We start from the raw sequence: 22,884 nt of genomic DNA, 5'->3' as shown, positions 1-22,884 counted from the left end.
CCAGTGGTTAGGGCGTCCGTCTACCACATGGGAGGTCCGTGGTTCAAACCCCGGGCCTCCTTGACCCGTGTGGAGCTGGCCCATGTGCAGTGCTGATGCGCGCAAGGAGTGCCGTGCCATGCAGGGGTGTCCCCCGTGTAGGGGAGCCCCACACACAAGGAGTGCGCTCTGCAAGGAGAGCCGCCAAGCGCGAAAGAAAATGCAGCCTGCCCAGGAATGGTGCCGCACACATGGAGAGCTGACACAACAAGATGACGCAACGAAAGAAAAACACAGATTCCCATGCCGCTGACAACAACAGAAGCGGACAAAGAAGATGCAGCAAATAGACACAGAGAACAGACAACCGGGCTAGGGGGGGAAAGGGGAGAGAAATAAATAAATAAATCTTTAAAAAATAATAATAATAATCCACTTAAATTGAAGACAGTAAAATCATAATATAGGGGACTGGGTGTAAATCAGTGATTGAGTGCCTGCCTGCTTCTCATGTATGAGGTCCCAGGTTTAATCCCCAGTACTGCTTCTTAGAAAATCATGTATGTAATGTATATATATATAGAGAAAGAGACTAACTGATCAGATCTAATTGTGTAGTAGCTGTCGCAAAGGGCCAGTATTGAATATTTGTTAAAACAGCCATTTTCTTCACAAAGGCAAATTACCTTAAGGTAGAAATAGAAATAAAGAATATATTCCTGAGAATGTTAAATGAAGATGATGGTGAAAAATTTAAGGACAATTTTCATAGTGCTACAGTTAAGTTCATTATTAATGCCTTGTAAAAATGCTATTAAACAATCACACTATTTTAAATATCCCTCTGTGTTGATAGAAAATAATTCTTTGAATGTACAACACTACAGGATATACTACTTTGTAGTAAAATATCACCATTTTGGCAGGTTTTGGTTTTCATTGGCAAGGAAAAATTATTTAGATAAAATGGTCATCTAGGGAAGTGGACTTGGCCCAATGGATAGGGCATCCGCCTACCATGTGGGAGGTCTGTAGTTCAAACCCCGGGCCTCCTTGACCCATGTGAAGCTGGCCCATGCGCAGTGCTGATGCATGCAAAGAGTGCCCTGCCACGCAGGGGTGTCCCCCTCCCCGCATAGGGGAGCCGCTCATGCGAGGAGTGTGCCCCATAAGGAGAGCTGCTGAGCGCGAAAGAAAGTACAGCCTGCTCAAGAATGGTGCCTCACACACGGAGAGCTGACACAAAAAGATGATGCAACAAAAAAAAAAGAAACACAGATCCCTGTTGCCTCTGATAAGGATAGAAGCAATCACAGAAGAACACACAGCGAATGGACACAGAGAGCAGACAAGTCAGGAGTGGGGGAAGGGGAGAGAAATAAAAATAAATAAATCTTAAAAAAAAAATTGGTCATCTATTATTCTCACATGGCTGAATACTTACTTCCAGTATAGTCATTCATTCAGTTTGGCTTATCATTAAATTATATTATTATCATTATTAACCAAAACTTAATATTGACCCAATTTGAAGACTATTAGACAACTTAGTTACTTTCCTAATAGTGAATACTTAATAATTTTTTTGAAGTATTTGTTTATTAACTGTTGGAAGGTCAAATTGAAAAACAGAATGTTTTTCACCATGTCTATTCCCCCTTAAAATTGCTCTTATTCTCCAGCTAAACTGTTAGTTACCCATGTTTGAATATTAAATGATTTGATTCATTACATATTATTATTTTTATTTTTTGATTTAACATATGAAAAGAACTTGAAATAGTGTCTGGAATTAGTATTAGAAATCTGTAATTCATTTTTCTTTAAGTATCTTCTAGAAGTAGTTTTTGCTAACAACATGAAAGATTGAATTACATTTGAAACAAGTAAATTTCAGTATAGGCTTTGCTTTTTGCTTTGTCCTAAATTTACTGATTTTTCTTGTTGCTTAGGACAGGAAGACTCCTCAATAGCAATCCCAGATAAGACCCTCTACTAGACCCCAAATCTTCCTTTGGGGAGAATTCATTCTACTCTATTGCTCATTGTTTTCTAATTTTTTGTGTGACCCTCTGAAAAACATTTATGACAAATGAGAGATTATTATTATATTATTCTTTAATAAATCAACTATATTTCATCATATTAAGTTTAATTTATTTTCTTCTTAAGCCATTGTTTGTCTTTCTAAGATATTTTGAAAAATTTGGTCAGTTGTCTTAAAAGGGCTTGGTGAGCCTACAGTATTTGTGTGGTTTTTTTAAATGAAATTACAAATATTTCAACACATACATGTATATCTTAAATATTTTTTAGTCCATCAACAAGCAATAATATTCCGCTAATGAGGGTGGTACAATCCATCAAGCACACAAAGAGGAAGAGCAGCACAATGGTGAAGGAAGGATGGATGGTGCATTACACCAGCAGGGATAACCTGGTCAGTAATCAGAGACATTTTAATATTACTATAACTTTGTTATCAGTTTTGTTTTATGCATTTTTTAGTCAAAATGAGAATGGGATATATATAAAGATATGTAAAGTAAAGGACTATGTAAAAGTACACTGATATTATAATTACTTGCAGAAAACTTTTAAGAGGCAGAATATTCAATATATTGTCCTTACAACCTGGTAGAGCAGTAGAGATTCAAAATCAGTCTGGCACTGTCACAATGAAGTTATGGTTTGAAATATAGTTAGCTACAAATAAAGATACAACTAGAACTTTAACTGTAAAGTCATCTTAAGTTATTACCAAAGCTAGGAAATGTGTGTTTATACATACACCTTTATTTAATATAAAATATTAATATAAGTTATATTTTAGGTCTTACAAAGAAGAAGAATGGGTGAAATTACATGGAATGACAGCATCTTTTAAGAGTCAGCATAGTGTAATAGTTAAAAACATGATTTGAAGCTAGGCTGCCTGAGTTTGAATTCTGACTACTGTGAACATGAGAAAGTTATTTAACTTCTTCAAGCCTCATTTTCCTCATCTGTAAAATTGGCATAATTAACAACATGTACTCCATAGATCCAAATGAGTTAATGTATGAAAAAAGCTTGGAATAGTTTCTAACACACGGTAATCACTCAGTAAATGTTATATACTAGCCATTCTTACTGTTTTGTTTTTACCACTGGCTGAATGGATTACTGAAAGAGATTTCCTATAAAACCTTTTAGGAATAAAATGTCATACTCAATACTTTTAACTGGCTTAAGAAAAGCTTTATGTGATAACAACTGAATAGGCAGGCTGCAGATATTCTGTGCTTTTTCTTTTGTTTATAGCCCCAAAGAAACTTAAGGCGTGCTTACATATGGGAATTTAATAGTATGTCAAAGGTGCTATATACCAAATTAGTGGGGAAAAGCTTCAATAAATGGTATTGAGACATGCACATAGCCATTCTGAAAAAAAAAATTAAGTTACATACATACCTTGTACTTAACACATAATAAATATGAATGTATCCAAGATTTAAGTATAAATGAGTGAAATCAGTAGAAGCATCTGTGAGAGAATTATTTCATAAACTCACAATCAGGAAGAAGCAATATCAGATCAATAAATTTAATCTCAAAACAAAAAGCCAAGACAAATGACAAGCTGGGATAAGTGTTTTCAATTCATATTATAAACAAGGACTAATTTCCATAATATATAAAAAGTGCCAACAAATTATTAAGAAAAAGACCACAACACAGTAGTAAATGAACAAAGAATATGAAGACTTCACAGAAATGTTTCTTAAAGATAAAGGCCTGATTTTGTTCATAATAAAAGAAATACAATTTAAAATGCCACTGAAATATCAGTTTTTATCAGTGTAGCAAAAATCAAAAAGTTTAATAACATGCTGAACACTCTCATAAATTGATGATCAGACTATAATTTGGTGTAAAATAGTGGAGGATAATTTAATATTAAGCAAAATATTTTTTATAAAGATTTATTTTTTATTTATTTCTCTCCCCTCGCCCACCCCATTGTCTACTCTGTGCCTATTCACTGTGTGTTCTTCTGTGTCCGCTTGCATTCTTGTCAGTGGCATCAGAAATCTGTGTCTCTTTTTGTTGCGTCATCTTGCTGCGTCAGCTCTCCATGTGTGAGGCGCCACTCCTAGGCAAGCTGTGCTTTTTTTTTTGCATGGTGTGGCTCTCCTTGCAGGGCGCACTCCTTGCCCATGGGGCTCCCCTACACTGCCCATGGGCCAGCTCACCACATGGGTCAGGAGGCTCTGTGTTTGAACCCTGGACCTCCTATATGGTAGGCGAATACTCTGTCAGTTGAGCCAGATCTGCTTCCCTGTTAAGCAAAATTTTATGTGCATATTTCTTTGACCCAGCAAATCATCTTCTAGAATTTTAACCTATAGATAAATTTGCCCAAACACAAAACATGTGACTGGATCATTATATGTAATAAAAAATTGGAAATAACCCATATGTCCATCAGTTAGAGACTAATTGAATACAGTGGAATAAATTCAGTAAATTTGCCAGTGTCCGGAAACATAATTTTGACTATCACAACTGGTAGAGCGTGTGCTACTAGCATCTAGTAGATAGAGATGCTGCTGAACAACCCACAATGAACAGGACAGCCCCCACAACAGAATTATTTGGCCTAAAATGTCAAAAGTACCAAGATGGAGAAACCCTTATTTAAACAGTGGAGTAATATGTGACTGTAAAAAGGGATGAGGAAGCTTTTTATGTTCTAATAGGTAAAGATATCCAAATGAAACAGGCAAAGTACATAATAGTTTGTATAGTATGGTACTGTTTATATAAAAAGGAAGGAAAAAATACATACTTATTTGCATGTACATGCTTAATATTCTCTAACAGGATACCCCAAAACTTAATAACATTGTGTGCCTAAGGTAGTGGTGGATGGCAGGACATAAATGACTGGGGTGGGGGTGGTACTTTTTGCTATATATTCTTTTCACTGTGTATCCTTTTTATATATACATAAATTTGAATCTCATGAATGTATAACCTATTTAAAGATACAAATTTTTAAAAATGAAAGGAAAAGGAAAGTCCAAGTGCTTTGGGTGGATTTTTTTTTTTAATCTCACAGAATCCTGCTCTTTGTTTTATAGAGAAAGAGACATTATTGGAGACTTGACAGCAAATGTCTAACATTGTTTCAAAATGAATCTGGCTCAAAGTATTATAAGGTAAGGATTTACATTTTTTTAAGTGTATATTTTTCAAATACTTTCAAATAATATTAATTGTTATACTTGAATATACCTATTATGACTCTGGCTAATATAGTTCTAAAAGTCACTGTCAGGTTCCTTGTTGAAGGAACTGTTCCCCACTCCTCCATTCCAAAGATTGATTGATTGTTTGGATGGTTGGTTGGTTGGTTGTTTTGAAGTAGCATGTTGGGTTGCAGAGGTTTCCTCCTGGATATTGTGATTTCGTTTAGACAGTTTTGTAAGTCCCACAATTATTGCTGGTCCAGAAGAGGCAAATGTGATATCTCATGTTTCTTCTATCTTCTATTTCACGTTAGGCCTCAGTTCTTGAATACTTATTTTAATTCTTCATCTCCTTTGTACAGACGTCTTGACATCTTGCCTTGTCCTGCATTCTGCCATGTTATAGGCTGACTGACACAAATAAGGTTTAAGTGTAACAGTTGTGTCAGTAACAGCATGGGAAATAGTGGCTTGCTTTGAGCTGGGTTTTTTCTTTTTTTGTTGTTTAAATAAATTTGTTTTTTTGTGGTTTTTTTTGCCTTAGGAAGTGAGCTAAACAAATTATTTTAACTGTTTACCCCCATGGACAGAAACAGAATGGAGTGTTTTTAAAAACTTCTCCTGACCTAACATTTTGCTTTTCCTGCCTGTATTCCTGCTTCTTATTCCCTTTGAGTATATCTTGCACACAGTAGCCACTAGAGAAGTAGTTGATGAATGAGTTTAATGTCAATTGGAAAGTAACACATATTGCATATAATGGCAAATTGCCTTCCTAAATCCTCCCATTCTTTGCACTCTAGTTATCATATTCATTCTCCCTGCTCTGCCTCTGGCATTGCTGGGAATGCAAATCATTCAAGACAGATATCGTTAAGACTTGCCTCTGTATCCCATATGCCACACGCTTTAGGTACATTTATGTTCATCTTAAGGACATTCGTTAGAAATGTGTATCTGCGTTTCTTTAGTATACCTGAAAATAAATACAGGATATATTCATATTTTCCAATGCTTCATTTTTTACTTCAGGAAATCCCTCTTTCAGAAATTCTCCGCGTATCTGCACCACAAGATTTCACAAACATTTCCCAAGGCAGCAACCCACATTGTTTTGAGATCATCACTGATACTATGGTATACTTTGTTGGTGAGAACAGTGGGGACAGCTCTCACAATCCTGTTCTTGCTGCCACTGGAGTTGGACTTGATGTAGCACAGAGCTGGGAAAAAGCAATTTGTCAAGCTCTCATGCCTGTTACCCCTCAAGCAAGTGTTTGCACTTCGCAGGGGCAGGGGAAAGATCACAGTAAGCAATAAACTTGTTCATGACTTTTTTTCCTCTTTGGTTCTGAAACATTTTGTTGGTGTGGGTGTGTTTCTGTGTATATTTTCAAAGCTTATTTTAAGCTTTGCCTTTACAAGCCAGTATATTGTGAGTTAATTTCTTTATAAAATTGTCTTGGTTATAGAGTATGTAATCTCTAGAGCTAGGCTTCAGAGTCTCTGCATTTAAATCTAGGCTCTATCACTTACTAAAGCTCTGTGATTTCAGGCAGGTACTTTGATCTCTGTAATAGGATGCACTTCATGGGGTTATCAGTATTAAATGAAAGAGTCACAGTAAAGGGATAAGAACAGTCCTTGGCATCCATGACATTTCATTGGATTAAGTATATTACTAGTATGAGTGTGATATAAAAGGCTATAAAGAGTGAAGGATCACATCATGCTCACAAAATCTGTGGAATCAGAATTGCCTTATTGCTTTTAAATGGATTAAAATATTCAGAAATACTACAAAATTAATGAAACATGTTTTCTACAACAAGGAGATTTTTGAAATAAAATGTCAACTGGGTAAATGTTCAAATGAACACTTAATTGAAAAGTCATGCTATAATGCCACTTTCCCCATTGGAATTGTGTTCTTTATAGGAAACGTAATTCATTTGTTAGACAGGTATATTTAAATTTAAATAAATATCAGCCAATTTGCAATATATTTTGAATTCACCTTTCTTATTTTTGCACCAACTGTTTTTGGCATTATAAGCTAAAGTACAAAAGAAATGCAGAAACCTTAAAAGCTGTTTAGGGAGCTATGGCATACATACATAAGTGAGTGTTAATGGTAGCTTAAAGCAGTACAATGCAAAAACGAGTACAATGCAGAACTCAAGGAATTCAGATGAGGATAGGAAAAGTCAGTAGAGGCTTCATGGTCGAAGACCTTGATTTGAACATTGGAACTCTTGTGTAGGATTTGGATGGGCGGAGCTAGATGGTAGGGATGTACGGGTAGTGCTGCTCTAGTTAAAGAGACAAGTGTGTTCAAAGGGACAAGGGTCATGACCACTTACAGGTTAGGTGTTTAATATTTATATTTTAGGTTGAATAGATTAATATTTTGCACTGATTCTTAAAGTTTATAGATGATTTTGGGTAGAACCCTCTGACATTCTGATTAAAACCATGGACCCTTTTACCAGAAAATGATACATACAAATTTTATATTTTTATAATTTCAGAGAATGTAGGGATCCTCTCAAAGCCATTCATGGACCTCACCATCTCCTCCCCAGGTGTTAAGAGTCTCTAAGGACAGAATGGCTTAAGGGTTAACAAACAGAAAACCCTAATGTAAACCATGGTCTATAGTTAATAGAACGATTACAGTAATATTCTTTAATCACTTGTAACAAAGGTACCACATTAATGTAAAGTCTTAGTAATAGAGGGGTTATATTAGAACAAATATTTCCTGCCTGATTTTTCTGTAAATCTACAACCTCTCATATATATATGGTATATGGGGGCTTCTTAAATACTAATTACTAATAAATACTGTTACTATCTTGTTGTTGCTCTCCTTATAACAGTCTGTCTAGAACATAGATCTCCTGGGAAACAATAAAAAGTAAAACTGGATGGTGCTAGGTGATAGAGACCTTGAAAGAAAATAAATATTGAGGCTTCAAGTAGGAAATTGGAACTACAGAAAAGCAGAGTTAGAAACATTAATTTGTTGATGCTGTACCTTTTCTTTTTTTCTTTTCCTTTTCTTAATATTTAAAATTAATTGTTAAAAAACTTTAACATTTTAAAATTGAGTTTTTTTCCTTCATGTTACTTATTTTTCATGTATAGTTTCCTTATATTTCCTTATTACTAAAGTTTTATGTTTGGGATTATAAAGAAAGCGTCACTATCCTACTCCTTTGAGTTGTCTCGGCAGTTTGCTGACAGGTGTTCTCTTCTTTTCTGTGTTTCCATTTTCTCTCCTTGTCAATTAATTTGACATCACATGTTAAAGTCTGTATTCTATATATTTCAAAGATCTATTTGCTGATTTGTTATAATTAGTTTTATTAGAATATTGTTTATTTTTAAAGTCTTATGTTTCTCTGCTTACCAAAGTAATACAAACCTTTAAACTTTATAGAAATATGTAATATAGAATGAGAAAGTCCTCCATGTACACACTTAACCCCTTTACACCCAGTCCTATAGCTCCCCCCTTAGAAAACCATTAGTGACAGTTTGACCTACCTTCTTTCCTCCCTCCCTCCCTTCTTTATAGAAAAATTATGTGGTACATATGGAGTTCCCACTTAACACCCCCAACCCCCATTATTAACACCTTGCATTAGTGAAGTACATTTGTTACAATTGATGAATGAATATTTTTATAGTTATACTATTAACTATTTCTTGATTTAGGAAGAGCGTGGGAAAAGGGGCACCTATAATATCTATGTTATACTATTTTTCTTTTTACAAAAAACAAGATCATACTCCATTCTTTTTGCAAATTTCTTTTATCCACTATTTAATATGTATCAGAAGTATTTCAGTGTCAAAATATAGATTTATGTAATTTTTAATTATTATGCAAGTGATATATGCTTTTTATTTTATTTTTTGAATGCAGGCAATATAGAAGTGTATAAAATAAAAACTAAAATCCTTGTTCCCCCAATCCCTACCTCTCTCTCACTCACCAGAAGTAATTATATATTTTTTTGTCTTGTTTTTCAATTCAAGTGCTGCTACCATGCAACCTTTATAATGTAACAATATGTCATGGGTAGCTTTCTGATTCAGTTCTTGTAACTCTACATTATGTACATAGTTAAATGGTCTTCCTTTACATGGATATGTCATTTAACCAATTTCCTGTTGATGGGTTAGATTGTGTAAATAATTTTTTTAATATAAGTAATTGTATTTTATTGACTGCATATTAACCTTTTTTTTAAACTTCATTTACCATGGGCATTTTGACATGAGTAAATATAAATCTTAAATCATGTACTCAAAAAAAAATAATGTACTAACAGTTTCATTCTTTTCTCATACATCATTCTTATACTTTACAGAAGATTTGTCTACCAGTATCTCTGTTTCTAATTGTCAGATCCGGGAGAATGTGGTAAGTAATAATTGCAGCTAAAATGTGCAAATTGCATGACTAAAATAATAAACATGAAATGTGAAAATCTTGTTTGAAAAATAGGTTCATAGCCCAAAGCTTTGAGAAAGTTGCATGAAGATACTATGCTAGTCTTTGTGAGTGATAACTAAGTCTCTTCCCTAAGGAGTTTTTCTTTATAAAGGAAACTAAGTCATATTTTTTAAATTGTGAAAGTAAAATTCACTTTTTCATACATGACATTAGAATATTACGAAGTGATAGACTGGTTGAAAGAGAAGATGTTACTTCTTGCTGGGTCAGCAGGGAACATTTCCTAAAGGAGGTGAACTTGAGCTATGCCTGGGAGGGTAGAAAGGATTATTGACAAAAGTACTCAGCAGGTGAGATAGGGATGGGAGGAACGACTTTCCCTACAGGTAAAAGGAACAGGATGAGCTAATAAAGGGAAGCAGGAAGTGCAGGCCTTTTAAGGAAGCGTGACTGGATTAAGTTTGGCTGGAGCAGAGAATCTTAACAGAGGTTGCCAAAATTTTTCTGTAAAGGGCCAGATAGTAAATATTTTAGGCTTTGTAGGGCTAAAATACTCAAATACTTTTGCAGGCCAAAACAACTCAATTCTGCAGTTACAGCAAGAAGGTTGCTATATTCCAATAAAACTTTATTTATGGACATTGAAATTTGAATTTCATATAATTCCACATGTCATAAGATATTATTATTTTGGTTTTTTTCCAATCATTTAAAAACTATTCTTAGATCATCATGGGTTGTAAAACAAAATAGGCAGCAGGCCATAATTTGCTGACTCCCTGAATTTGAAGGGGAAAAGACTAGAAAAAAAAAAGTCAGATAATTGATCATTAGCTATATGTAAATCTCTTTGGTAAAAGTGTCTCTTCCTCTTTTTGCTGTTAGAGTTCTATAACATATAATGTTGTTGAGATAGAACTAAGATTACAGTGAAGACAGGCTATCCAGTAGTGTTATAGGAAAGAGATGGTTTCAAGGACATATAACTGCATAGCCCCTCTTGTGGTGGGTAGAATAGATACTAGATTCTTGAGGTAGGAAAAGGAAATAAAAAAATAATAGCAGTATAAACTTTGGAGGAACCTACAGGGGCATGAGAACATACCTATTCATGGCTGAGGTGGGGGAGGGTTCAGAATTGGTCTTTGTTAGAGAACTTTTTCTAGCAGTTACTATGTATACAGAGTGGATGTCTTCTTATCTAATTTGATTAGATCTACATTGTGGTTAATTAAACAAAGTTGATTAAACTTGAAAGCATATAAAACTCATTCTTACAAACTGAAAAATTTTCAGTGTAACTTAAAACATAAATGTGCACATTTGTTTTTGTCACAGAGCTGAGGCTTTTCTTTAATTGTGGGTCTGCTGAGTCGAGTTCCACTCTATCTTTTTGCATCAGCCATATCCATGTGCATTGTCTATAATTTCCACTTTTTGTTTCCGTAAGTGTGAAACATTCTGAGAAAAGAATCCTAGAGTTTTACTCACCAAATCTTTTGTTTAGTTTGCTCACAAGTAATTTTATCAGCAATTGTTTTTAGTGCCTCATCTTTGTAGTGTCAAGTTAAGTTACCAGTCACAGAGCCCTGTATATAGTTGGGAGTTCAATGTTGATGAGAACCATAAAATCATAGGCATTTTGAAAATTAGAAGAGACTTAAGAGAGATTTAGGCCAGTACTTTTTTACAGATGAGAAAACCTACTCCCCAGGAATTTAAGTAACTTGTTTAAGATTGTCTAATTTAACAAACAAGAATTAGGAAGTTAGTATTTGTAAAGTTATTGACTAAATATATGCTACTTTGCACATTATGGACTTGGTACTTTGCATTCATCCTCATTTAATTCCCTCAAAAATGCAATTAGATAGTTATTATTATATCTACTTTACAAACGAGAAAAATGAGGCCTGGGAGACAACTTATTAAACTGAATGCCTGCCATGAGACAGGCATTGTCCAGGAATATAACACTGAACAAAATAGACATAGTCCCTGATTTCATGGAGATAGGAAAGAAAGGTATTGAGCAAGCAGTTAAAAGGGTAATGAATGCAAAAAGTATGGAGTGCTCTAGAAGCATTTAACAGGGAGCATACCCTATTTTGGGTATTACAGAGGCCCTCTGAAACCTGAACGGTAAGAAAGAATTAGCCAAATAAAGAGGGATCTCTTTCTGACACCCAAATCTACTGTAGAATCCAGGTTTCGAAAATATTGACCTAATGTAAATAAATGGTTATCCATGACTGAGCAGAACTAGGAAAATTCCCTTAACCAACAAACTCCATTTACAATATGAAGTAAAGTGTAGGGGGAAACTGTAATAAAACTTGGCTCTTTTCTTTTCATGTTAATTTACTTTTTATAGATCACTGCTTCATAAATATAAGAGTTTTTTAAATTCAAAGCAATTAATTTCAAAGGACTTCTTACACAATATATTAGTAGTCATAGTGTTAAATTTGTACTTAGCCTTTTCTAGGATATACTATAGAAAGCCTAATTTTAATAAAATGTTTTGCATTTTATGAAAATCAGTTGCCCCTTACATAAAAACAAAATATTTTAAGTATTTGAAAAGAAGCAGGAGATGCTGATGTTCTTCTACAGAAGTAAATGATACTTTCCTTTTTTTTTTTTTTTTTGCTTACTTTTTCCTGAATAGGACGTCAGTACCGTTTACCAGATCTTTGCAGATGAGGTGCTTGGTTCAGGCCAGTTTGGCATAGTTTATGGAGGTAAGCAGCTGCAACCTTTTGCATATTATATATTCTATATAGTATAGAAAAATTATGAAATTTAAAAATATCTCCCAGATATTACCTCTTCATCTCACAGATTTATTAAGTAGCCTTTTTTCAAAGGCTGACTTTTTCTCCCCCTTTTGGCTAGGCCATTTCACTACAACTGACTATTCCTTAATTTCAACAGCAAACTTCAAGAAATATCAAAGAAAGAATCAGAAAATAGTCTTACTTTAGCTCTTCTCATAGCTCAAACATAAAGATGTTAGTGTGGGGAAAAAACGCTTTGAAGTTTATATTGGACTGTGTGGGTGTTCATTGAAATAGATTCCCTACAAGTTTTCCAACCCAAATGGCATCATTTATTTACTGATATTATAACAGATCTGAAGTCCTAAACTGTCATCCAACTCTACATCTTAAAACCTGTATGATACTGGAGAAGTCATTTATCCTCACTGTCACAGTATCTTATCTCTTAAATGGAGCCAATAACCTGCATCTCAGTTATTAAGAGCAATTAAACCTAATGTATCTAAAAGTATAAACTATAATAAAAGGTATGAAAGAAAAGTAATGTTAAACCCTTATAATCTCTTGCCAAGACAAGTTGGTCTTTCTGCCTCTAGTCTTGTCCTTGTCCATAAAAAACTCACATCTGATTAGTATTGCCTCACCTGGAACCCTTAGTGGCTCATGACCAATCTTCTTAGCAGGGCATTCAAGGCTGATGCGATCCCTCCCTGCTTCTCTAGCTCTAATTTCAACTTCCTTTCTTTTCTTGTCCTCCAGTTGTACATACTCACCTATATAACCTTTGCTTCTGCTTTTCCTCCATCCCTTTATCCCTCTAATTAACACACATACTTCAAGAATCTACGAAAGGCTTCTTCTGTGACATTATTTTGTCCCCATTCCTACTCCCAGTCATATAAAACTGACTGTTCTTCCTTGGTGTCCCTACTACACAGTGGACATACTTCTATTTCTGAGGGACAGCTGAGAGACATTTGGTTTTTCTTTCATTCCTAGTACCTAGCATTGTGTCTCATAGGTAGCAGTCACTCAGAAAATGTGCTGATTTTGCATGCATATACAACATTTAAGATTTACAACTTCAGATTTGTCTTTTTATTTTTTTTATTTTATTTTATTTTATTTTTATTTTTTTATTGACTTTGTAATAATATTACATTAAAAATATATATGTGAGGTCCCATTCAACCCCACCCCCCCACCCCCCCTCTCCCCCCCCAACAACACTCGTTCCCATCATCATGACACATCTATTGGATTTGGTAAGTACATCTTTGGGCACCTCTGCACCTCATAGACAATGGTTCACATCATGGCCCATACTCTCCTCCATTCCATCCAGTGGGCCCTGTGAGGATTTACAATGTCCGGTGATTACCTCTGAAGCACCATCCAGGGCAGCTCCATGTCCCAAAGACGCCTCCACCTCTCATCTCTTCCTGCCTTTCCCCATACCCATCGTCCACCATGTCCACTTTTCCCAATCCAATGCCACCTCTTCTATGTGGACATTGGATTGGTTGTGTCCATTGCACCTCTATGTCAAGAGGAGGCTCAGATTCCACATGGATGCTGGATGCAATCCTCCCATTTTCAGTTGTAATCACTCTAGGCTCCATGGTGTGGTGGTTGTCCTTCTTCAACTCCATCTTAGCTGAGTGTGGTAAGTCCAATAGATCAGATTGTAGGTGCTGGAGTCTGTTGAGGCTCAGGACCTGGCTATCACATTGTCAGTCCAGAGATTCATGATTTGTCTTTTTAAAGACTACTACTGTCCCTGGAAGAACTCCTTTCATTGAGAAGTCAGAGAACTGACTGAATTACTTTTAACTTCTTACCTAATATGCACAGTTGTGTTCACTTAATTTTTTTATAGTCTGTGCCCTTGAAATAGGCATGAGTTATTTTCAAATAAATAACTATGTAAAGAACAAGTCACATTTAGGTAAAACCAGAAATATAGGGAGCAGATGTGGCTCAAACAGTTGAGTGCTTGCCTCCCATACGGGAGGTTCTGGGTTTGATTCCCTGTGCCTCCTGAAAAGTACAAAAACAGCAAGCAAAAATAAAGGTTAAAATCAACTCAGGGAAGTCCACGTAGCTCAGTGGTTGAGCACCAGCTTCCCATATACAAAATCCTGGGTTCAGTCTCTGGCCCCTGGTACCTTAAAAAGCAGCAACAACAAAAATACCATAAATATAAAAAATATTGGTAATTTTCACTATTGATGTTATGGAATATCTAAAATAATGTGTGGTATATAGTAAGTTTAAGGTAATGAATTTCAATGCATGACTATTTATTGCAGCCTTCCACCTTCTTGTAAATATTTGTATCTAGATTCTAGAGTATAGGGCCCAGGAATTTGAGGATCTTATATGTGGATAATAACTCTGTGCTGACTCAGTGAACCTAGAATAAACCTAATTCATTAATACAGTGTTTCTGACTTGACAGAATCTTTGAGGACTAGATCAGGATAGTTAACTTGTTTATTTAACAAGGTAAATTTTTTTCAATAAACGAGTTCATTCAAATGTTCTGCTATTGTCGATAATGAAACAGCCTTTATTAGAGGCAAATACCAGACAGAGAAAACGTAATTTACTTTCATAAAGGTTAATGAAGGTTTGTGGAGAAAGAACAAAAATGAGCCAAAGAAAAGAAAAGAGTCACTATGCAAATTTCACTTTCTGGACAACTTTATGATAATGCTATTGATATTTATGTGAGCTGTCAATTTACTGCTTTTCTTGTTTTTTCTTCTCTTTTTAAAATTAGGAAAACATAGAAAAACTGGAAGGGATGTGGCTATTAAAGTAATCGATAAAATGAGATTCCCCACAAAACAGGAGAGTCAACTCCGTAATGAAGTGGCTATTTTACAGGTAAAAAAAAAACTTCTTTGTATTGGTTTTAATTTTTGGTTTTTGAGTTTTTAAATGAGTCTATTTAGTGTGCTGTTAAGAATAAGATTTGTTGTTTTGTTTTGTTCTCAGTAGAAGGCTAGTAAGCATCTGAATTGACTTCTTAAATCTTAAAAAAAAAAAAAAGTAAAAATTAGATCACTCCAGGAATTCAAAATATCTTGATACTTCTTCCACATTTCAATAGAAAGACATTGTTGTTCCCAACCTGACTTTCACAGATAATCTGCTGTATTATTATAGGGAATATAAAAATACTGTAGAAATAAACACTGCTTTAAAATTGTTTATATTTTAATAGTAAATTTTTATTACCTTGTTAATTTAAACTCTAAATATTTAATTTTGTTGTGGTTCAGTTTATTAAGATTGATTTTAAAGATACATAGGCAGTGACCTAAATCCCATAAAATGATGTTAATGTGTTTTTATTCTCATCTGATAATTTCACCTCTTTGGGGGTTCCTTAGAAGACTAAAGGGAGTGGGGTATATGGGAACCTCTTACATTTTTTTAATATAACATTTTGTTTGATCTATGTATCTTTAAAAAAAATAAATACTATAGAAAAAAAGTAGAATTTAGCTCAATGATTGGATTTCATTTTTCTGAATAACATATATATTCATAATATGTACATATCTGTTAATTCATTGTGTAGCTTTTGTATAACATTTAAGATATCTGATGATGTAGTAGTTAATGCTATGAGAACCCAATTTGCTTGTGGGTGAAGTTTAAGAAGACACAGCCTACTAAACTTACACTTCCTTGGAAGAGAAGGTAAAAAACTTACAAACAAATAATAAACTTCACATTTATTTATTTATTTTTTTATATAATGAATTCTTTTTTTTTTTTTCTTTTAAGGTTTATGTATTTATTTAATTCCACCCCCACCCGCCCCCCGTTGTCTGTTCTCTGTGTCTTTTTGCTGCGTCTTGTTTCTTTGTCCACTTCTGTTGTCGTCAGCGGCACGGGAAGTGTGGGCAGCGCCATTCCTGGGCAGGCTGCATTTTTTTTCGCGCTGGGCGGCTCTCCTTACGGGGCGCACTCCTTGCGCGTGGGGCTCCTCTACGTGGGAGACACCCCTGCGTGGCGCGGCACTCCTTGTGCGCATCAGCACTGCGCATGGCCAGCTCCACAGGGGTCAAGGAGGCCCGGGGTTTGAACTGCAGACCTCCCATGTGGTAGACAGACGCCCTAACCACTGGGCCAAGTCCGTTTCCCAAACTTCACATTTATTACATTTTTGATCACTAGTAGTAACATTTGCCTCACTTCTTTTTCAGAGGAATGACATTCAAAAGATTGTGATGTACAAGGTAGCTGTGGTCACTTCGAGGCTGCTTCCTCCTCTAAAGCTGCCTTTAAATAGACTATTAATGGACTACAGACTCTGTATTAGGGTGTGAATATAGTATTTGAGATCTTTTTTCAAACCTAATTTTAGAATCTCATTTCCAGCCAATATGCAAAAAAAATTAAATATGTATTTCTAATGCTTAGTTTCTCCTTGATACTTTGATCACAGATATTACTCTGCATTTAATCTCTTTTACAAATGATGGCCACACGCCTCCCTTCTGTACCTGAAATAAACCAGACAGGCTTGTTTCTCGGGGCTGTTGCATTAATTGTTCCCTCTGCCTGCAATGCCCTCCCCACCCCTGTCCGTCATCTCCTTCAAGATTTTGCCCAAATGTCATTTCTTCAATGAGGCTTTCCCCATCCTTTTAACATTAAACCCATTCCCCCCACCCCTGCACTCCCTTACCCTAACTCTACTTTTTCATTTCTCCGTAGAACTTACCACCTTCTAGCTTATTAAGTAATTTTCTAGTTGATTTATTATCTACTTTCTCTCCTTACTAAAATTAATAGGCTCCATGATACCATCTATGGTCTTTGCTGGTTTTATTTACTATTGAATCTAGGCTACCTACATAGTACTTGGCACAAGACCAATGCTCAATTAATGTTTATTGAATAAATATACTTATGTAGAAAGATACCTGCAAAAATATTGTTAAATGGGAAAAAAGGACATGTGAAATGATTCTATTTTTGCAATTCTTTTAAAGCATTTAGTTTGTTCATTATGTATGTCTGTGTATGTTTATGTATAGAAAAGGATATATAATTGCATAAACTTTGTCAACATTGCCACATCTGGGGAGTATATTATGGGGCCGGGAAGAGTAGGATATTTTTAATTTTGTTTCATGGCATTCTATTTTGAGGTATTTTTTTAAAACAATAAATGTATTTTATAATTTAAAAAGTCTTAAAATGCCTTGCTGACATAGAGATATAGTAATGTAAACTATATCTTTTCCTGTTGCCTGAAATGGGTAGTACAGGAATGGGGAGTAAAGGTGTGGGACTCTCATGTCTACTCATGTAAATGAAACTCTCATGTGTAAATGGAACTCTCATGGCTACATGTGTAAATGGGATGTCTAGTTTGAACATGGTAGCATAAATTTAGCATTTTTCACCTTCACTTCTTAGAAATCAGATGAGTAATAAACAGAAAAGCATGTTCTATCTTTAATAAAAATAGAAGAGAGGTAAATCAGAGATCCATAAATTAGGTAGAAGTTTTTCCAAACACAGTGAAAACTGAGCAGATATACACACAGGAAGGGGCACCACAGTAGGAACTGTTTTTTATTGACTTGTGACCTTCAGCTGTGATATCCTTACTGGGCTTCTTCACCAAACAAATGAAAGCCAGGGGGGTTATGATCTGACAAGTTTAGTTCAAGGGAAGACCCAAACACAGTATACCAAATAACAGCATCAACATTTATAAAGGCAAACAGGACATATAAGCAGAAAGAGACAAGCACATTAGTAATCCGTGATATATCAGGTAGACAAAAATAATTAAGAACATAGGTCTAAACAACATAAGGTAGGTGTAACTGCTTTATATTGAATTCTATATCTTAAAAATAGAACAACATATATTCAACAATTTTCTTTGATTACAATGCAGTAAACTGGAAATAAATTACAAAATCAGAAAACAAAAAGCTTCCAGTACCTTGAAATGTTAAAAAATTATCTTTAATTCTTGAATCAAAGAGTAAAAATAAAAATTTCAGAATATAGGAAATCATGAAAATACTGTATATCACAACATTTGAGATATCACTCAGAGAAAATGTTGTAGCCTCAAATGTTAAGCAAGAGAGAATGAAAATAAATGAATTAAGAATCCAACTGAAGGGAAGCGGCTGTGGCTCAAATCAGTTGGGCTCCCGTCTACCATATGGGAGGTCCTGGGTTCACGTCCTGGGGCCTCTTTGTGAAGGCAGGCGCGCCCACAAGCAGGGCGCAGTACTGCCTGGCCTGCAAGTGTCAGGGAGCGCCAGAGTGCCGCCCGGCCCACAAGTGCCATGGAGAGCCAACTCAGCAAGATGATGCAACAAAAAGGGAGACAAGTAAAAAATAGAAGAGAGCGCAGCAAATAAACACAGAGAGCAGACAGCAAGCAAGCCGCAAGGGGGGGATGAAAAAAAAAAGAATCCGACTCAATAAATCAGAGAATGAACAATAAAAGAAAGCAGAAGGAGGGAATTAAAGATAAAAGTAGAAAGTAATATACTTAATACACAAAAAAACACAACTAGTAATAAATTCAAAAGCTAATTTTGGCAGGGAGGAAAACAATAAAATAAGTAATTAGCTAACCTAATTAATGTTCAAAAACATTAAGAAGAAAATATAAAATCTTCTTGGGAAGATACCACAAATATAGAAAAAAGAATATTAAGATACTACCTTGCTTAACTCTTATCAGGCAAATTTTAAAACTTGGAGAAATGGATGGTTTTTTAAGAAAATGAAATTTACCAAGATAGATTCTAGAAGAAAGAGAAAATTTAAACAAAGTTGTTCAGGTAGAAGAATAATATTATAGCACATTTCTGTTTTTGTATGTGCACATACAAAAGGAAGGTATTTTAAAAGGAAGGTAGGAGAAAAAACTTGAGGTAGACAACTACAGCATTGGAGATAGCCACACTTTAATTCCAGCTCTGATATTATGATATTGTGATATGCACAATATGATATGATATGTGATATGCAGATATGTGATATCTGATATGTTATGATATTGTGAATCTTGCACTGCTTGTTACCATTGTCATACTCCACCGGTGTGGTGTGTAGCCCTACTGATCTTTCATTTTCCTTTTGCTACCATAAAATGTAGTAATAAATAAAATACAGAGTTTTATTATGTTGCTTGGAACACCTTGTTATTAAATGGTTTTAAATGGATTAGTAAACAAGTATTTATTTTGTACTGGCTGTTCACTCATTTTGTAACGTTTATTTAAAAAAACACCTACCATGATTCAGACATTGGGCTAAGATGACTAAGACACAGTCTCTGCCATCAGCGAATGTATTATTGGGCTCTACAGAGTAAGATATATACCCACATAATTACAACACAATGAGATAAACATTGCTGAAAATATATAGTATTGTGAAAACTATTGCAGTAGTCTAGAAGCGAGATGATGGAGTTAAAATTAAGGCAGTTGCAGTAGAAATTGAGAGATGGTGGATTCAAAGAATATTTTGGGGATGGAGGTCAACATTGGGTAGAAGAAAAAAAGTTTACTCTTCATATAATTAGATACCCATTTTAATGAAAAAAAATAAAAAATATTAATAAGGAATAAAATACTTTAATCACTTAGGCCAACAGAACATATTTAACATTGAATAGGGAGAATGAAATCAGATTATTAAAGGTCTTGAAATCCAGGCAAAGAAATTTAGATTTATATTCAGGTATAAGAAGCCGTTTATTTTATTTTATTTTACTTATTTATGTTTATTTATTTATTTTGAGGTCCTGGGGCCAGGGATTGAACCTGGGGCCTTGTATGTGGGAAGCCAGCACTCAACCACTTAAGCCACATCAGCTCCCCATATAGCCATAGATCATTGAATTCTCTAAACAAAAGTAACATGACAAATTTGCTTTCGAGGAAAGTTTTTCTACTAGTAGAATATAAGATGGGTTGTTTTTTTAATAAGCAAAACAGCATCATATCTTTAGTGCTGAAGAAACATAGGATGATGCATGCTGAACCTAAGAAAAGGAAGACGAATCAAGTTATAATATAGTGAGACTAGGTGGCATACTTGGCCCAGTGGTTAGGGTGTCTGTCTACCACATGGGGGGTCCACGATTCAAACCCCGGGCCTCCTTGACCCGTGTGGAGCTGGCCCATGTGCAGTGCTGATGCGCGCAAGGAGTGCCCTGCCACACAGGGTTGTCCCCGCATAAGGGAGCCCCACGCGCAAGGAGTGTGCCCCATAAGGAGAGCCGCCCAGTGCGAAAGAAAGTGCAGCCTACCCGGGAATGGTGCCACACACACGGAGAACTGATACAACAAGTTGACGCAACAAAAAGTAACAGATTTCCGTGCCGCTGACAACATCAGAAGGGACAAAGAAGACGCAGCAAATAGACACAGAAAACAGACAAATGGGGTGGGGGTGGGGAGAGAAATAAATCTTTAAAAAATAATAATATAGTGAGACTCGAGACTTAGATCCATAACTACCTTAAAGCAAAACCAATTCTTGGGAAAAAACCTTTGCAAACACAGCCCCAAAGAGTCAAAGGTCTCTGTAATTGGTTTAAAATTGATTGAAAATTGGTGTCTATTCAAGGCCAACTGTTTTCATGAAATTTTAGCAATATCAGAATAAAAAGGAGAAAGAAGGAAAAAAGCCGTGGAAAGAGCAATTATATAATCAAACTGGGAAGACATTGTTTTCCCTTAGTGCGTCCACTCTCCCGTATACAACTTGAAAAATCAGAATCTATAACCTTTTATATTGATTATAACTTTTTTTGCTTTTATTATTTTTCTAAGCTGTTTTTCTATTTCATGTATTCCATACAATCAATTTTAGAGCATTTTTAGACATTTGCATAGTAAAACTTTCTCTTTTCAAGTTAATCATATAAATGTCTTACAACTCTTTTTAGAATTTGCACCACCCTGGGATTGTAAACCTGGAATGTATGTTTGAAACTCCAGAGAGGGTCTTTGTAGTAATGGAAAAGCTGCATGGAGATATGTTGGAAATGATTCTATCCAGTGAGAAAAGCCGACTTCCAGAACGAATTACTAAATTCATGGTCACACAGGTATTTTAACTATTTTTTGAAACTAGGAAATCATTAAAAACTAAGAGAATTAAAGTACTTTTACATATGGTATATGATGGGACTTGTTAACCTTAAGGAACAATTGATAACACTTTTACTGAAATCTTAATGAAATGTAATGGACTTTTAAATTATTACACCATTCAAGGAAGGAGTCAGATTATGGTTTAGCTTATGATTTTTCCAGGCATTGAAAAAAAATATTTTCTGCAATGACAGATACTTGTTGCTTTGAGGAGTCTACATTTTAAGAATATTGTGCACTGTGATTTAAAACCAGAAAATGTGCTACTCGCATCAGCAGAGCCATTTCCTCAGGTGAGATATTCTCCAGAACTGTTTTGAGAATCACGTTAAATATCTGGCTGACATTAATCAAGTGCCCACATAATGAATGGCATTGGACTAACTGCTATAGGTTCAAAAATGCATACTGTTTTCCAGAAATAGTTTTTAGCCTGTAAAAGTTCCCATAGTCCTGTTTACATTTTCTAGTATTATTACCAGTGAGCATTAATACCCTCAATTATTTGAATTTAAATTTTATGCATTTTGCTTTTTATTGTCATGAAGCATTTTAGACTGAACCAGATCTCAAGGAATTACTTTTTGCATATTAACTCTCTCCATGGCTTGGGAATAAAAGCTGAGGGGTTGGGGGAGTGGGTTGGTATGTGGTGTGTTTGTGTGGTGTGTATTTGTGCTGGTAGCAGCCAGCCTTTGTTGACATTTGTGCTCAGGATGAATTCCCCATGAAATTAAACTAAGAGGTAACACTGAAATGGGAGATAGTCGAATTTGCTTGAAGTGAGCACCTACTCTTCCTCTTTAGAGCACTTTCAAACATTTTCACCAAAATCTATGTAAAATGTTTTCCATTACCACCAGCACTCACACAGGTATGACAATAATGTGTGTGTGTGTGTACTAGTTACATGCAATATACTCTGATATTTTTGTTCACTTGAATGTCCTTTTTTAAGAACTCTTGTTTGCTGAATTGATTTCTTATCCTACTTAATGGATCATGAACCAAAGTTTAAAACAACTGTCCTAAGGAATATATGCTGTTAGTGGTACCTATGACTTTTTCATCAATGTGATTGATAAATCCTCCAATCAGACTGTAACTCCATCTTCCTGACTCCCACTCCAATAATCCATGTGGTTCCCCAGGAACAAAGGAAAAATAATGTTATTCGCTTGATATTCTTTTTTTTGCTGAAGTGCTAGCCATGGCCATGCTTTATTCAGCTACCAAACTGCCAAGTAATC

General features: G+C 35.2%; 1 protein-coding gene across 1 annotated transcript in view; it reads left to right on the top strand.

The window, feature by feature from the left end:
* PRKD3 (protein kinase D3) overlaps positions 1 to 22,884 on the top strand; it is a 90,972-nt gene that overhangs the window by 53,812 nt on the left and 14,276 nt on the right. The window contains exons 9-16 of the mRNA XM_058278403.1: positions 2,296 to 2,419; positions 5,106 to 5,183; positions 6,246 to 6,522; positions 9,596 to 9,648; positions 12,353 to 12,425; positions 15,250 to 15,356; positions 21,427 to 21,588; positions 21,829 to 21,927. Of these exons, the coding sequence (XP_058134386.1) occupies positions 2,296 to 2,419; positions 5,106 to 5,183; positions 6,246 to 6,522; positions 9,596 to 9,648; positions 12,353 to 12,425; positions 15,250 to 15,356; positions 21,427 to 21,588; positions 21,829 to 21,927 (973 nt within the window). The remainder of the gene's footprint in view (positions 1 to 2,295; positions 2,420 to 5,105; positions 5,184 to 6,245; positions 6,523 to 9,595; positions 9,649 to 12,352; positions 12,426 to 15,249; positions 15,357 to 21,426; positions 21,589 to 21,828; positions 21,928 to 22,884) is intronic.

This window comes from Dasypus novemcinctus, chromosome 17 (genome assembly GCF_030445035.2).
Source record: "Dasypus novemcinctus isolate mDasNov1 chromosome 17, mDasNov1.1.hap2, whole genome shotgun sequence".
NCBI classification, from domain to species: Eukaryota; Metazoa; Chordata; class Mammalia; order Cingulata; family Dasypodidae; genus Dasypus; species Dasypus novemcinctus.
Note: the sequence above shows the minus strand (reverse complement) of the source record. Positions and strands in the feature narration are given on the sequence as shown.